The sequence below is a fragment of the Brassica napus genome, chromosome C7 (genome assembly GCF_020379485.1).
Source record: "Brassica napus cultivar Da-Ae chromosome C7, Da-Ae, whole genome shotgun sequence".
NCBI lineage: Eukaryota > Viridiplantae > Streptophyta > Magnoliopsida > Brassicales > Brassicaceae > Brassica > Brassica napus.
Genome location: NC_063450.1, coordinates 31,623,405 through 31,642,245, shown reverse-complemented (window position 1 = coordinate 31,642,245; position 18,841 = coordinate 31,623,405). Strand labels below are relative to the sequence as shown.

The following is an 18,841-nucleotide window of genomic DNA, read 5'->3' as shown; positions in this document are numbered from 1 at the left end:
ATAGTTTTGAATGCATTTTCTTAATATGTTCAAAAACGTAATTGATAAAATTTTATTTTTGTTTGATCATGAGATAAAAAAATTTAATTACTTTATCTAAAATAGTTATAAAATTTAATGGTAAAAAGTAATTAATATTTGTTTTAAAATTAAAATGATGACAAAAAATCTTGCTAATTAATATTTATTTATTTTATTGTTAATATTTCTATTCTTAAGTCATTTGTATTATTATTTCTGTTTAAAAAAAATTATGATCGACTTTGGGCAACCATAAACGTTCGCACGTCTCTGCACCCATGTAAAGGAGTTGGAGATTCAGAATGCCCAAATGTTGAAGCCATTAAACTTTAAGAAATACATCATCCTGGAAAGATAGAGGTAAACATTAGAGCTCAATGTAACGTTGTCACAACTACGAGGGACAGAAGCTGAAAAAGTCATTCGTTTAAAGGAGCATGTCGAGGAAGAGCATAGCACATCGAGAAGCATGCATCTCAATCTTCTTATGTGCCTAACGTGCCATGTCATGTTGTGCCACAACATTTGAGAGAGCCTATAAGTTAGAAGACTTTGGATGTCTTACATAAGAATGATTAATATTTCTCTTAACATATCATTCGAAGACGCTTGTGATAACTACCATTTGGGCCAGTAATTCAATAACACCAGATAAACCATGAGGGAGATTACTGTTTGTTAAGGCTAGGAATGCATGTTCATCGATGAGAAAATTACCCAAGATAGACGACCATGGGAAGTTTGTTGTTCCATGTTTGATATCAGGGGTTGAGTACATTGCTTCTCTCATGATAATGGGTCCACGATTAGTCTCATATCTAAGTACATTGATGAGATATTGGGTCTTGTTACATGAGTTCATAAGCTGACTATGCAGTTTGTAGACTTTTCCACCAAGTCTTTATTAATTTTCTTGATGTGAAAGTTGTAAATTGTGTTGATCTAATTGATTTTTAGGTGGTGGATATGGGCAATGGTTTTAATACACCTTTGATTTTGGGGAGGGCGTTTCTGGCCACAGTAGTTGTAGTATTTGATTTGCCTAAGAACAAGATATTGTTTGCAAACAACGATGAAAATGTCTACTACGAAGTTGGGCCTATAGACAAAAAAAAACTATGCATCTATCTCTTGTGTTAGTGTGATTAATAGATATATACATGAATATCTTTCTCAGGGAAGTTTAAGTGATAACATAACTCGTGTTAGTGTTTTCTTTTCTTTTCCACATTTTTTAATGAATCAAATTCTGGCTGCACACAATCGATCCTCTTGCTTCTTCAATGAACTTAAAATTCCTTTTTGTGGGATTAATTTCTTTGCTACCCCTTATTACCTTGAGATGATTTCCTATAGAGGATTCAATGAAGCTTTCCTTCAGTGGTCGGCTAGAAAGTTTTTGGGATTCTCCAAAGGTGGAAATATATTGTCTATGATTTCACTGAAGACACTGATTTTTGTATAAGGAGCTTGCAGTTGTGTTTCGATGTGGCCCGATGGCTGTGATGATGTAGATTGTGGATCCATTAGTCCACCGCCTATACACGTGTGTATCGTGTAGAAACATATGACTTTTTTGGTAAATTTTAATCAAAGATGTAAATGATGGAATTGTCCCTGTACCATCACTTATAATCCCTGTTTTGTAAGTTTCCTATTAATGAAAGAGCTAAGAATGCATTAATTTTCGAGTAGATAGACTATACCTTTGACTTCCCTTAGGGAAAACCATTGTCTTGTCGTTTTTCCAAAGGCATATCCATCTAATTATGAGGCGAGTATGGTCCATGACCTTTCTTTAACAATATTATAATATATTTAGAAACGTAATTGATCATTTATTGATATTGAATAACTTTTGGTATTTCTAAAAGATACATCTTTGACCAACATTGTTTCGTAACTTGTTAAAATTATTAGTCAAAACTCGTATCCGAATATATTTTGATGTACTATTTCAATATTGTTTTACCTATAAATACTGATACATATCAAATTTATGGAAATATAAAAAAAAATTGGCTCAGAAAACAAAATTGTTCGAACAAAAATAAGTGAGAAATTGCTGATGGCGAGTGATCAAATCATGCATGTGCAACTTGAATCTTTGGGTATAAGTGAGAATTTTTTGGATTTGTGTTCGGTTTTCGATTGATGAATAGATTTATCCATAATTATATTTTGTCTGTTTGTGTAGCTACTGATGGAACCAATAACTATTTGTATGATCAATTATGGAAGTTATGTGCTGGTCCTCTGTTTCATCTTCCAAAAGTTGGAGAAAAAATAAATTATTTTCTTCAAGGACATATAGAGCAGGCAATATTTTTTACAAACTTATTATATTCTTTCGCATATGTTTTCATTTGCAAAACTTACTCATAAATTTGATGGTAAACCAGCTAGTTACATCTATGAACGACGAACTTTGTCAACTAAAACCGATTTTTGATATTCCTTCAAAAATTTGCTGCAATGTTTTTAGTATCAAGCTCAAGGTATGTTTTATTGATTATTTATGTTTCTTATTTATAAAATGCACATAAGCTACACTGAATTAGTGATATTGATTTGGGTATATTTTATACATGGTCTTAGGTAGAGACAACAACAGATGAAATTTATGCAGAAATTTCTTTGTTGCCTGATACATCCGTGAGTGGCAAAATAATATTTTATTTATTTAATAACTTAATTTCAGGTCTTCTTAATATATATTCTAATTAATATTTTGAATTTTAATTTTTTTAGGAAGTTGAAATCCCAACTCCTAGACATGAAAACAACGTACAAAACATTAACTATTTTACTAAGGTGTTAAGTGCTTCTGACACCAATAAAAAGGGTAGTTTTGTTTTGAATAAAAGACATGCCATTGAATGTCTTCCTCTGCTGGTATTAACACTGACTTATATCGACTCAAATTGCAAAATTTTATATAAAATTTTGTACTAAAAAGTTTTTTAGGATACATTTCAGCTAACACCAAGTCAAGAGGTAATTGCTAAAGATATTCACGGTCATGAATGGAACTTTAAACACACTTTAAGAGGTAACAAATTTTTATTGATATCAAAATTGAGAATATTAATTACTAATCTTTATTTTCTCACAAACAATCAACTAGGTATGCCACAAAGACATCTTTTCACATCTGGTTGGAATGAGTTTGCAAAAGGAAAAGATTTGGTTGTTGGAGACTGTTTTGTATTTCTCCGGTATATTTTTATCATTTTACATCTTATTTGTTTTTTGTACTTTGGATTTTAACTATTTTTATCATAGAGGAGAGAATGGGGAATCGCGAGTTGGAATCAGAAAATCAGCTCATCATCAACAACACAACATACCATCACCAGTAATTTCAAAGCAGAGTATGCACCATGGTGTAGTTGCTACTGCATTGAATGCTATCGAAAGAAAATGTATGTTTGTTGTGTTCTATAAGCCAAGGTAAAGAAAACAAATTTCTTATTAAATTAAAAATTATGCAAATAGTTAGTTCAACAAATACACTTTTATTTATTATTGATGTGATGATATCAGGTCGAGCCAGTTCCTTGTCAACTTCGAAAAATTTATAGATGGAGTGAATAGGAAACTTAGTGTAGGCTCCAGATTTTTGATGAAATTCGAAGGAAGAGATTTTAGTGAAATAAGGTAAATCTTGAACATTTATTTTACTTTTTTGGGAATATGATTACTTACACAAATGATTTTACTACACTAGATACTATGGAACAATAGTAGGAGTGAAAGATTTCTCCACTCATTGGAAAGATTCAGAATGGCGAAGTCTAGAGGTCAGATCAGTACTATTTCTACTTTAGTTATATTATTTTAGAATATTTTTTTATAAAGTAATAGATAATATCCACTAACTTTATTTTATAGGTACAATGGGATGAAGCTGCAACAATTCCAAGACCTGATAAGGTATCTCCATGGGAGATCGAGCCTTTAACACATTCATCCAACATTCCCAAATCAGTTTTTCTAAAAAACAAACGTCAAAGTGAAATAAATGATTTTGGTAAGTAAACACTACTCAATAAGTTAAAACGTCATTGTGAATTATTTATCATTCTAACATATGTGTGTTCCTACATTGATCCAAGGCCAAGAAATTGGACAGAAGAGCATACAATCTTCAATGAGCTACTCATTCCCTAGCATGTCCAAACCCAACTACAATGAGCAAATGGTTAAAGCAATGAAAGAAACGTCAACGACGACCGAGGCTGCTAGCTACAGACTGTTTGGAGTTGATCTAACATTTCCTGCAAAAACAAAAGATCTCGTACAACCAACTCACTCGTATAAAAAATCTAAGATTTCTAAAATCTTTGAAGAAGAAAAGGTTGACCAGATCCAAACTAAAACTCATACTAAGGTATGAAATTGATCACCATCTTCTTATTTTGTACTTATTAGTCAAGTTTAAAACTATCTATTAGGTAAAACTAAAACATGGGTTTTCATAAAAAGTATGTTGTTAATTAAGTATATATACAGACATATGTGTGTATGTGTGTGTGTGTGTGCGCGCGCGCGCATCCACAGTTCATTCTGATCTTAGATCTTTAATAAAAATTGCATGTACTTAATAGATTTAGATGACTATAAAGTTCATCTGCTTTTGATATGGTTATTGATCAGGTTTGTATGGAAGGTGCCGCAGAAAGAACTATGGATTTAACTATTTTTGATGGATACAATCAGTTGATCGATGAACTAGAAAGACTCTTTGATATCAAAGACATGTTGCATATGCACAATCAATGGAAAATAGTTTTTATAAACGCTGATGGAGATATGATGCTTCTTGGCGATGATCCGTGGCCGTAAGTTTTTGCTTCTTTTTTTTTTTCTTAATACTAGGCAAAATTAGTGAGTAATTTTTTTATTTTTTGTAGAAAATTTTGCAATACGGCGAAGGAAATATTCATATATTCAGAAAATGACGCCAAAAGAGGGAATGCAGATAACAAATTCGCTGAAGGTGACCCAAGGTTGACAACAACAATCTTACCACCAGATGTCAACAATAATTAAAGAGGGTTTTGGTTTAAAAATGTAAAACTTGCTTATTTTATAATGTATTAAAGATTATACTTGGAAATGTGTGTGACTTATAACTTAAAAGTATATTATGGAGTTTTTGGGCATTTAATGATTGGTATTTTGTCTATTGATTGAAGTTTTAAATGAAACAAATATCTTTCATTTTTTTTTCATTTCAAATATTTTGCTGGTATGTTTATTATTGTGGGTAGGGGAGTAAACCAACCCAAAACCAAATCATATCCAAATGTTTTTTAAGCTTATAAGGGTAATGGATTAAACCAATCCATTTGACAAATGGATTGGTTTAATCCATAACTCATTTAAGTTAATGAGTTACTCGTTTTAATGGTTAACCCATGAACAATAATTTTATAGTTTAAATGGTTATTGAGTAAAAAAAAATATTTTTTGCGGCTGGAATTAAAAATATTCATTAGAATTTAGATAAAAAATATTGCAGTTTTGGGAAAAAAAAACTATTTTGCAGTTTTGACAGGAAATGTTTTTTTTTTTACAGTTTTAGCAAGGAAACATGATTTTGTAGTTTTGCGGAAATATGATTTTGCAGTTTTGGTGGGAAAACATGATTTTACTTTTTTGGCAGAAAACTTTATTTTACCGTTTAGCAGGATAACATGATTTTGCAGTTTTAACGGGAAAACATGAATTTTGCAATTTTGACAGAAAATATGATTTTGCGGTTTTTGCAGGAAAAGAAAGTTGTGTGATTTTAACGGGAAAAACAAGATTATTGCGGTTTTAGAGGGAAAACATGATTTAGGATTTTAGTGGAAATAGGATTTTGCAGTTTCGGCAGCAGAAAACGATTTTGTGGTTTTAACGGAAAATACTATTTTTTTTTATTTTGGCGGGAAAACACGATTTTATGATATTGGCGAAAAAACATGATTTTGTATTTTGGCGGAAAAACACAATTTGCACTTTTATTGGAAAAACTCAATTTTGCGGTTTTCGGTAGGAAACATGATTTTGCGTTTTAGTGGGAAATATGATTTTCCGGTTAAGGTAGGAAAACTCAATTTACGGTTTGGTTGGAAAACTTAAATTTTACCATTTTGGCGGGGAAAAAATGACTTTAAGGTTTTGGCGAAAAAACATAATTCTACGATTTTGGCGGAAAACACGATTTTACCATTTTTGGAGAAAAAACGATTTGTGGGTTTGGTGGGAAAACACGATTTTTCTGTTTCAGCGAGAAAATGAGATTTAACGATTTTTATTGGAAAACAAACCAATTTACATTTTTTGTGGAAAAAGCTTGATTTTAGAGTTTATGCGAGAAATATGATTAACTTTGGCTTATTAAAACAACCATACTATATATATAAAACTGAGTGTTAACAAAAAAATATATATGAGAAATTGGGTTAGATTTAGTTTATTAACATATAGTTATATATATGAGTAAATAAATAAAACTTGGTATAGTAAAATTGGTTTGGAAATTTGGTTTGGTTATTTTTTTGTTTATATATTTGATTTGAGTTTGTGTTTGTTATAAATTTTTATTGGTTTGGTTATGGATAACCCATCTATACTATTAAAAATGAATCATTCCCAAAAATCTACTTAAAAAAAGTTAGTTGCACTTTTTCATTAATATCCTACCTCTATTTTCTCTAACTGTATAGCATTATTGTTAATTGCTATATTGATATGTGATACATTGAATACAACGAATAATTTGTTACCTTGATAGAATTTCTTTTTTGTTTAAAAAAATCGACAACAATATATTGATTTTGATATGAACATTTTAATCCTTGATAAAGCTTCACTTTCAATATTGACGATGACCTGTCACCCATGTTTATTTGTATGTTATTATTATTAATATATGCCAACTACATGTCAACAAAATCTAAACTTTTGAACCTAAAAAGGTAGCATTTAATTTAATGTGATTTGAAACTGTCAGACATATATATCAAAATATTTACAAAAACAAATTTGATAAAATAAATTAACAAATAATCTGTTAAAATAAAATTATATATATTACGTTTAAATATTGTTTTATAAATATATTGATATTAAAAATTTATTATTTAAGATAGTTTAAAAAATATTAGAACTCCTACAAATTTATACTATTAAGTTGACTAAAAATCTGCTAAAATACTAATCCTCACCAATTCAACAAATGTTAACTTTTATAAAATGCACACAAAATATACTGAGAGAGAGTATGCTTGAGCATTTGGATCTTTGGGTTAGGTACAAATTGTTTTTTTTTGTCTAGATCGGTTTGGATCTATAATTTAAATACGTGTAAAATACCTGTAATTTTTTGGTATGTCTCGGGCTGGAACGGTTTCAATATTTAGACCCTGAAAAAAACCAAAGTACCAGAAAACCTAAAAACACCCAAACCACACCCAAAACCTCCCAAAAATAGTCAAAAATATTCAAAAGGCAGAAAAATAATTTTACCTGAAATCTGACCCGATGAACCAAAGTACCAAAAACATATCTAAATATCTGAAATATATTTTATAATTTTAAAATTTTACCTAAAACTCGAAACTATAATCGAAAACCTAAACCTGAAAGTTAAAAGAATACATATAATATCAAAAATATATCTGAAATACCCAACTATACTTAATATAAACAAAATATTTTGCATACTTTGGGTATCTGATCGGGTCTCAGTAGGATCCAGACCCAAACCGAGACCCGCATGTCAAAAAAAACATACAATAGGTGCTTTGCGATGTATTCGGACCCGAACCAAACATATATTTTTGAGTTGGTTTCGGTTGAGTTTTTTGAATCCTCAAATTCCCAAACTTAAGAGAGATCTACATTAGAATGTACATACAAAATCTCAAATAAACTACTTCTAAATTATATAATTTTAAACAAATTTTATGTTTTGATATAATACATACTTTGTAACATAATAATGTACAATCCCAAATACTAATTCATATTAAATTATATTTATAATCCAAGAAAAAACCGCGCTTCGGAAGCGCGGATCAAAATCTAGTTATCCATTACAATCCAAAACATTTTTACCTAATCCACTAAGTCCATTAACTCATTTTATCCATTGATCTGTTGGTAACCAATTTTTCTATCCATTGAGATCTATGGTTTGGACTGGTTTGATTAATCCATTAATTTTATCCATTTTGACACTCCTGATTGTGGGTGTATGTCATATGTGTGTTTTCACAGTTCATAAAAAAAATATTTTGTTCTCATATGATATTATATTTATTCTTAGTTCATAAATTATAATATCACCTTCATCTATAGTTATATAGTATAATGATTACGCTTACTATTTCTGTGAATGCATTCTTGTAAAAAATTAAATAACACTTAATTAATATTGAATTATTCAATAATTGAAAACTATACTTTACATTGTCTAGAAAACTATACTCTACATTGTCTATAGGTAAACACTGTTGCTATTGTACAAGTATAACTAAAAGTACAATGTTTTTTTTTCATCAACAGAACAGATTCATATAGACTCTGCAAAGCAAACCGGTAGCTCCGCATCTATATAAACGACAAATAACAGTTGCTTCCCTGCACTACATACGAGACTATATGCCCTTATGTTATGCGTCCATGAAATATGAATGATCCCGATCTGTGAAAACTTCCCTTCGAGGTATTTATTTCTTCCAAATAAATTTCAAAGACTGGCCATTCTTGTAGTTCCGAAACCATTTTCACCAACTGCGAAAAATTTGTTCCAAATATAACATTAAACAGCTTTAAATTTCTTCCATTTCATTGCCCAAATGAGAGCCTCTATTTCCGAGTGGAGTGGTGGCTTGATTAGCCCTTGTATTCCTTACTCCCATTAAACTACCAAATCCTTTGATGTGATCTTGGACTGATTTATGAAGTTATGGACATGGAAGACATTCAGAAATCAACTCATGATGTTAGCTAACATGTCCGGTCCATTTTTATGAAGTTACAAGCCCAAGAAAATTAAAAAACAAGTGTTTTTTAGCTGTCCAATAAAAGTGACGAAAATCAAAAACTAAATTGCATGGAAAGCTTCTATCTCCTGTATGCAATGAATGCTTGTTCCAAAAAAACATTTTCTCTCCTGCATGCACCATTTTGTGATTTCCTATGTATTAATTATCTAGCTTTCTCAACAAGTTTAGTTTCCTATAAATATGTTGTAATCTCTATTAAAATAAAAGAAGCCTTCGAACGATTATTTTTGGAACCTTGAGAGTGATTCTAATTTTCTTTCAATGGTGTGTAATATCTATTGATATTTTCGATCAATCTTGGTGCGACATATCCATGGGATCAAACCGATCCGTTCTTGTGCGTCATATCCTGGGGGTCAGCCTCATTGTCGTCCAGGTGTGTCATATCCCAGGGCATTGAGTTGGAATATCGGAGGCCTTCACATCCTTCGTGTGACCATTTATTACACATCCCTTGTCTTTGAAGATTTACGGTTTCATAGCAGCAAGGCTTATTCCCTTTACCAACTTAGATTGCCAACTCCTCGAGAGGTTTTCATCATCCTTCCAATGCACTATACCACACTTTTCCCGAGTAAGTTTCCTGGGTTTTCCATGATCCTTCCGTAAAATACCATCGACCTGGTATAAACGGTATTGTCGTTTCCACTTGCAACCTAATTTGATCAGCTCGCTGTGGAATTGTCGCATGTGCCTCAGCCCAAATTATAGATTATGTATCTGCCAACTTGAGAGTAAATATGGAATCAACATCTAAATTGCTGAAATTTTTGTTGTTTCTTTCTTTCCATATGCACCATAGGATCCATGCATATTGATGATTTTCCAATTGTGTGGAAATCCTTAAAAATAAATGATCCATATTTGCAAAGAGTGACTGAGTGGGGAAGATATATGGGTTCTATGAGATTCGTGAGAGATCCCAAACCTGAACCGCCGGTGGACATCCAAAAAATACATGATTTATGGATTCCTCAGGTGCTCCACAATGTGCGCAAGTTGTATCCCTTGTATTCCTCTCGCCTGCAATTTTTTCTTCACTGCTATATATCCTGATACCAATTGCCATAAAAAGTGTTTCATCTTAGGTGGGCACCTCACTTTCCAGCAAAAATCCTTTAGTGGGGAAAATGAAGGGCGATACTCTAGTAACATTCTTTCTCCATCCAGGTACACTCGTTCTACTTGATATCCAGATTTAACCGTGTATCTTCCATTATTGGTAAAATTCCATCCATCACGATCCGCTATTTGACTTTGACTTAATGGTAAACTTTTAATAATCTTCACATCGTGAGGATCTATCCACATCTTAATTGCCTGTAGATTCCAAGTTCTCGAATTTGCATTGATGAGAGAATCCAATGTAAGGTCCATGTAAAATTGTGTTGATTTATGTTTGCTGGTCTTGGGCGGGTGGATGGGAGCCAAGGATCTTTCCATACTGATATTGATGATCTGATCCCACTCTTTGATTAGTCATTTGCTAACCAGAGAACTAGCAGAGACAATATTGCATCGGCCATATGATGCGGAGTACGATCTAATTGGTTTTAGGGGTAAGGCATTCCTGAAATATCGTCCTTTGAAAACCCTTGAGAATAACATATTCGATTTCTCAATCATCCTCCAAAATTGCTTTCCAATCATAGAAATATTGAAGTCTGTGAGGTCTTTAAAACCTAGACCTCCTTCATCCTTGGGACTGCAAAGTTTATCTCATGATTTCCAATGCATACCTCTAGTGCTGCCTCCCGGACTCCACCAAAATTGAGCACTGCACTCGTTAACTTCTTTGTTACCATTTTTTGTATACGAAAGCAAGACATTACATGGTTCGGTAAGGCCGTGACTACGGACTTTATGATTACTTCCTTGTCCCCCTTCGTGAAAAATTTGAAAGTCCATCCATTTACTCTGTTATTTCACCGTTCTTGAATAAAACCAAAAACTTGTGTGTTTTGAACCTCCCAAATTCTCAGGGATGCCTAGATATGATCCTATCCCTACTAAATTTTGTATCCCTAATACACCCCGAAGTTCATGTTTGGTGGATTCCTCGATCTTATGACCGAATTGAATCGAAGATTTTTTAAAATTTATCTGTTGACCCAATACCCCCTCATATTCCTTTAGAATACTAAGAATTGCCTGGCATTCCTCTTCATTGATAAAGGTCAAATGAGAAATTGAAGGACAAGCCCTTGCAACCTTCATACCTGTGAGTTGTCTCTCTTTCTCAGCCTTTTTGATGTTCGCTATCAAGGCTTTCGTGTAAATAATAAACAAATAAGAGGACAATGGATCCCCCTGACACAAACCACAGTGTGGCGTTTTGTGTCCCTTTGACTGACCATTCAATAATACCATGTATTGAATCGAGGAAATACATTCTATCATTAGTTGGATCCAAAGATGGTCAAAACCCATTTTGTGGAGTAATGCCTTGATAAAAAGGCCATTCCACCATATCATACGCTTTACTCATATCCTTCTTTATGGCCATAAACTTGTTTTGGCATGACTTATTCGTCCTTACCCCATGAAACATCTCTTGGGCTATAAGAATATTGTAAGAGATCAATCTTCCAGCCACAAAAGCCAATTTTGTTATCGATATAAGTAAAGTAAGGAAGACCTTCAACCTCTAACATAATACTTTTGAGATAATCTTATATCCTACATTACACATACTTAAGGGTTTGAGCTCTGTCATCCTTTTTGGCCTCTACGTTTTAGGAATCAAGCAAATATTTGTAATGTTTAACCTCGTGTCTAGCTTTCTGGAAATTAAAAATGTATTAACCATATCCAATAGGTTCTTTTTTTATTATATGCCAAGAATGTTGGAAAAAAAGTGCTATCATTCCATCCAGTCCATGCTCTTTCTCTGGATGCATCATAAACAAGGTTTGTCGAACTCCCATCCTCCGTTGCAATCCTTAGTAACTCTGATTCATTTGGGGAGTGATGCTAGGCGACATCTCTTCCAGAAAAATTTTGAATTCTGAAGGAGAATTTGTCCTAAACAAATCCTCAAAATAATCCACTACAACCTTTTCTACACCATTTTCCTCTATTATCTAGTTTCCATCAGCATCATAGAGACCCTGTTACGAGCACGCCGTTATTTCGTTAGGGCATAATAAAGTTTGGTGTTAAGATCCCTTGATGTATGCCACATATTTCGGCTCTTCTGCTGCCAAAAATCTTCTTCATCCTTATATGCATCATGTAACTTCCTATCAGTATTTATTCCTAAGTTCTGTTGTCATTTGTTTGGTTCCTTCTCCGGAGCTTTTTGACGCTCACTGATTTTCTCCTTTTCATAGGCTGAGTTATTCTTACGCCATCAAGCAATCTTGTTTTTTCCGATAAAAATAGAAAATCTGGTTTATGTTTATGAAATATCTCTTGGAGTTAACTTATTGTCCATTTGCTTCTCATACCTCTACAGTTCCAGCTAAGAACTTTCATAATAATAAAAAAGTAGATTTGCTCCATTGAGCTGTACAGACGGGTGTGAAGAACTCCTTTATGTCCGGTTAACCTATGATGCAATATGAATGTTGTGATCATCATTGGACCCGAATGTGCTTGATTTTGTCCCTCATGTCATAATGTTGCTCTAGTTCCCACATAAATATTGCGAGTATACATTTCATTATACTGTATGACATAATTACGAAACTGAAACCAGAAAAACCATGCCGGTCGTAAAACCACCAAAATAGCATATCCTCAACGTTAAGTGTCTCCCTTATTGTATGGAACCATATCCAATCAGCAACTAAGGCTTCGATTGGTACACTTGATGATAAAGCACTATCAGTATGTTGTAAAAGCTAAATGTTCTCATTAAAGTTTATAATAAAGTGATTGGTAGAGAAGTAGCAGTATACAATTTTAAAATTATCATAAAAGTTAGTATATAATATATTTATTTTAAAATAATACATATTAAATTATAATATATATTAATAATATTTTTGTTATTAAAAATAATGAATCTTATTGAATTATTATAATTAAATTAAATTTTAAATGTGACATATTATTATTTAAAAAATAAATAAATGTAAAAAAAAATTTGTCAGCAACTTATACAGACTCGTACAGACTCTGTAAACCAAACCGGGTGATCTGCATCCATGTGGACGACGAAAGACGGTTGCACCCTAGCACTATGGGCTAGACTATCTGCCATTGAATTTTCCGTCCTTGGAACATGGATGATTTCTGCTCGGAGGAAACTTTCTTTCAGGAACTTGATGTCTTCCAAATAATTTGCAAAAGCTGGTCATTCTTCTGATTTCGAAACCATCTTCACCAAATGAGAACAATCCGTTGCACACGTAACCTGAAATTGACGTAAATTTATCATGCATTCCATTGCCCACAGTAGCGCTTCCATTTCCGCATGAAGAGGAGAGAGACTAGCCCGAACATTCCTCGCCCCCAACAGTATATCAAATCCTTCTAGAGTGCTGAGCCAACCTTGTCCAGAAAAGATATCACCCTCTTTCCAGGAACCATCTGTGAAACACCATCTTCCTGGAATTGGCGGCAGAGACGTAACCGCAACTTGTGGTACTGTCCTCTGCTCATTCAACATATGTGCTTCAGCCCATAATGTTGATTATGTTTCTGCCAATTTAAGCGTATCCATGGGACCAATGTCCATCTTACTAAAAGTTTTATTATTACGACATTTCCATATGTACCATAGAATTCAAGCAAACTGATGATCCTCCATCTGTGGTAGAACTCTCCAGAAGAGATGATCCATATTTTTGAATAGAGAACTTGTTGGAAAAATTTCTGGATTTGATGGTATCTTCGAGAGAGCCCAAACCTGAAGTGCCGGAGGACATTCAAAAAACACATGGTTTATCGATTCCTCATGGGCTCCACATCTTGCACAACAAATATCCCCTTAAATCCCTCGCCCTTGCAGATTCTTCTTAACTGTTATACACCATTTCACTAGTTGCTATAGGAAATGTTTTAATTTTGGTGGGCACCGTATTTTCCAACAAAAGGCCTTCAAGACGTCAACTGTGGGACCTATCAAGAGTGGTGGTCTTGCCCGATCTGGGTAAATCCGTTCCACCTGATATCCTGATTTAACTGTATATTTTCCACTTTTTGTAAAGTGTCATCTATCCCTGTCTATCCTCTGAGTCCTACTTAGTGGTATACTTTCTATAAGACGGAGGAAGAGACCGAGGAAGAGATTGAAGTGGTTCTGAAGCTGCAGCCCTTTCATTTCAATTACTGGATGTTGGCTCTTGCAAGGTGGCAACCAAGGAAATCGCAGCTGTTCCCGGCAGAAATACCGTTCTGGGTTCGAGTTCTAGGAGTTCCAATGGAGTTTAGGACACGCCCTAACTTCGAAAGCATTGGTGATGCTCTTGGAAGGACGGTCTCAGTGGATCTTGATCATTCAAGAGTTCAAGTGGTGGTGGATGCTTTTCAACAGCTCTGCTTTGAGACTACTGTGGAATTCAAAGGGGGAGAGTTTTATGATGGTGAGGAAGCTGCGATTTCATTAAGATATGAGAAGCTCTTTGGATATTGTCCAATCTGCTCTAGCCTGTGCCACAAAGAAGAAAAATGTCCTCTCGCTAAGCCGGAGGTGAAGATGAGTCCGGAGAGAAAGAGGGAGACTAGAGAAGGTAATGGTGGGTGGCATGAAGGCGGGAAGCATGACGACAGGGCTCGGAGTTAAAAAGGTGTTGTCATTAATGGGAACACGGGTCATCAGCAGAAGGAGAGAGATGGTCGGGATTATTATGGGAAGGGAAAAGGAAAGATGGTTCAGGAGACTGACTCCAAATGGATGCGGGTGGCTGAGAAAGGGAATAAGGGATCGTTTAACAACTGTGGAATGTAAAATTTATTTAAAAATATAAAATTTACTTTTGGATATACAATAATAGTTGATATTATTAAATAAAATAACTCAATTATATATAATTTATCATTATTTATTTATTGGTAGAACAGTAAATGATACATATATATTATTATCATAAAAATTAATATGTGATATAAAATTTATTTATTTCTAAATAATATATATATGTTTATTTTATTTTATAATATATATATATATAATGTTATGTTTTGTTATTAAAAATAATGAATTATATGTGTAATTATATAAATTATATTATATTTTAGATTTGAATTATTGTTCTTTGTAAAAAGTTAAAAAAATTATAACCGCAATTTTTATTTTTAAAAATATAAAGTTATTTTTTTATTATAGACATAATTTTTATATTATAAAATAACAATTATTTAATTGTATATAATTATTTTTAAATTTTTATATATTCTAACTGCGAATGTTTTACCAAAAGCTCCATATGAGAGCATTGAGCAAAAAGCATTTAGAGAGCATTAGCATCTTGTGCTTTTCTAAATGCTTTTGTAATAAATGTTGATCGGATAATAACCAGTAGGCCTGGGCGTTCGGGTACCCGTTCGGGTTCGGATCGGGTAAATCGGATATCGGTTCTTTTTTATAACACCTACTAGGTCCCATTTTAAGAAATTCTTAAATTCGGATCGGGATCGGATATAACACTTCGGTTTCGGTTTGGGTTCGGATTATACTGAAGTAACCATGAATCAATTGGGTTCGGGTTGTTCTGTATCGGTTTCGGATTTAACTGAAGTAAAATTCAAAAGAAGACAAACTAAACAAAAAATTCTTGTAACTTAAGCTTAGTAGTTAGTACAAATGTTTGCAAATTGATCACATTGACAAGTGAAACATGAAAAGTGATCACGTTTGGACATTATAGCAAATATTAGCAACATAAAGTAAATTGATCAAGTTAAGAACTAAGAAACATGCCACTCAAATTTAGTAAAAATGTTTGCAACAACACACCAATAGACTGCAACATAAGTCTCAAACCAAAAATAGCAACACAAATTTTTAAAATGAAAACTGCAACAAAGTCTCAAACCGAAAAGAAACAGAGGAAAACAGAAAACAGAAAACAGAAAACAGCAACATAGACTGCAACATAAACTGCAGCCAGCTTGTGGCGAAAGAACTTGGTCATATTTGGGAAGAGCTTACTCCTGATAAGCCATCAATTCCTCTGATCCAAAGACAAAGATAGGCAGATCAATATACAAACCAAATTTAAGCAAATATATTACAAGTTATAATGTTAGATCACATACCTCTTTCAATTTTTTCTTGCTCTTCAATGTCCTCAAGAATTTCTTCATTTGTAAGCACCCTTGACTCACAATGAATGTCTTGCTTCAACCATTGCTCGGTACACATCAATACTTCAACCATGAAGTGAGTAAGGCAGCTCCTAAATGGGTCTATGATCCTTCCACCAGTACTGAACGCACTCTCGGATGCGACAGAAGAAACCTGCATTGCAAGGACATCCTTTGCAATCTGTGACAGTATTGGAAACTTGGTACAGTTTCTCCTCCAGAAAGAAAGAACATCGTACTCTACACCAACAATCAACTCTGGATTCTCAACTCCTTTTTTCAAGTACACATCCAGTTCATCCCGCTTCTCTTTCACTCCAATCTCCTTTAGCATGGACTTGTACCTTCTGTCAATCCTCTTATAACCTATACCATCATCAACTAAATCAGGTGTTATCATGGAGAGTTCTCGAGAACTCTGAGATGCTTGAGTGTTGCTGGTAGTTGCTTGATCGGTCTGCCCACTTGATGACCTCATATGTCTTTCACTGTACTCCTTAAACAAACTCCGCAACACACTCATCACAGACTCGTACATCTCTTTCCCTTCCAAGCTGTCCTCCCCATAAAGCTCATCAAAACACATCGTCGCAAGCACCATCTTCTTTGTTGGATCAAAAACTGTTGCCACAATTAACATCTTGTTGATGTTCTTCAATCCATCCAAATACTTGTTAAACTTCTTGAACATCTCCACTGCCTTATCCTTCAGTTCATGATCCATGCTTTCGCTCAGCGCCATCAGGTTAGTTGCTATGGTCACAATCTCTTCATAACACCGGTAAGCATTGAGAGATGTAGACGCAGAGACAACTAAGGTCGAGTTGTAGAAGATCACTAGAAACCTGCATAATCTTTCTATTGATCTCCAGTCATGGTAACGTGGAGGTCCTTCTCTCTTTTTTCCTTTGTCGGTCAGCTCCAAAAAATGATCGTTGTAGAGCTTATCTTCTGCCTCCATCTTATCAAACGCAACTCTGAACTTCAATGCCGTATTCAACATCAGATAAGTAAAGTTCCACCTAGTAGTAACATCTAAAGGCAAGCTTCCTCTAGTCAGTCTACCCGAATCAACTTTCTGCTCAAACGATGTTATCCTATTCCCTGAAGCTCTAACATAGACTATAGCATTACGAACCGCGGTCACATTCTCATCTGCATCAGCCATCCCATCCTTCACAATCAAGTTAATGATGTGTGCACTACGTCTCAAATGCATGAACTCTCCATCTAAAACTAAAGCATCTGGAGACTGTGAAGAGAATTCAGCCTGAAACCTTCTCAATGCAGATGAATTCGCAGTAGCGTTGTCAACAGTTGCGCAGAACAATTTATTGATTCCCCAATCAGCTAAGACCTCTAAAAGAACTCTAGAGATTGTCTGACCTTTGTGATCGATGACATGTTTGAACCCAATGATGAGCTTCTTCAGGCGCCAAGAAGAATCAATGTAATGAGCAGTCACCACCATGTAGCTTGCACCTTGACACAGGCTTCCACAATTTCATCTACATAAATGACATATAATGTTAGATACTAGTTAACTTCTCTATGTATAAGGTGGATATTTTTATAACAGTAGACTCTCATACCTTCTTACAAAAGTGTTTCCAAGCCACACCTTCTATCCAAGCTAATGGTAACTCCCCTATCACCATCATCTCATTGGTTGCTTCTCTGAAAGTTTCTTCACTGACCTTCGCATCCGCCAGATTGCCTTCTTCATCAATGACTTGTTGAGTAGAGCTTTGGCCATCTGAATGCGCAAAGTATTGCTTACATACAGTGAGATGCTTCAATAAGTTTGATGTTCCTGACTTTGATTTGCAACAGAACATCTTTTTGCAGTAATGGCAAAGGCATCTGTCCCGATTTTCCTTTGTCCTTGTGTAATGGCTCCAGATTTTAGACCTCGGAGGAAGAACTCTCGCAACTTTATTTCGATCTTCCGCTGCTCCACTAGCTCCAGAGGATTCTTTACGTTTTCCTCCACTATCAGGAGTAGCAAATTCTTCTTCTTCTTCTTCGTGGTCAAGTTGAACTCGGTGAGGAGTTGATGATGAATCCATCTGAGACAAAAGAAAACCAGAAAATCGTTTATCAATTGAACAAAGCTAATAAATGATAGCCTAAAACGATTCTAAATAAACCAAATCCTAATATCCATTCATATACACAGAACCTGTAACAGAGCCTAAACAGAGTATTGAGATGAAGACAATTGAAAAATGATATCAACTCGTACTTGAGATCGATTTCGGGAAATCGCAGATGGTGGAGATAGAGAGAATTGTAGGTTTTGGTATTCAATCATGAGAGACTCTTTCAATTTAATAGGGTTTTCGAGAAGTGGAAGAAGAGGGATCGCCTCACCGTGAAAGGTTTTTCGAGAAGTGAACAAGATATGAAGAAAGAAACTTTGGAAATAACAACGCGTGTTACAACTTGTGTCTTTGTGTCTTGAGTACATTACATACACATTGGTATACATATACATTTAT

At 34.1% G+C, this 18,841-nt stretch overlaps 1 protein-coding gene across 1 annotated transcript; it reads left to right on the top strand.

Annotated features, from left to right (window-relative positions):
- Positions 1-393: 393 nt before the first annotated feature.
- LOC106427520 (auxin response factor 22-like) lies at positions 394-15,097 on the top strand. The gene is made up of 14 exons (XM_048763756.1): positions 394-2,132; positions 2,219-2,305; positions 2,422-2,519; positions 2,620-2,676; positions 2,773-2,916; positions 2,989-3,073; positions 3,149-3,239; positions 3,307-3,474; positions 3,568-3,681; positions 3,752-3,824; positions 3,916-4,058; positions 4,195-4,414; positions 4,681-4,865; positions 4,938-15,097. The coding sequence occupies exons 1-14, from the start codon at positions 2,090-2,092 to the stop codon at positions 5,074-5,076; spliced, it is 1,647 nt and encodes a 548-aa protein (XP_048619713.1). The 5' UTR covers positions 394-2,089; the 3' UTR covers positions 5,077-15,097.
- Positions 15,098-18,841: the final 3,744 nt, after the last annotated feature.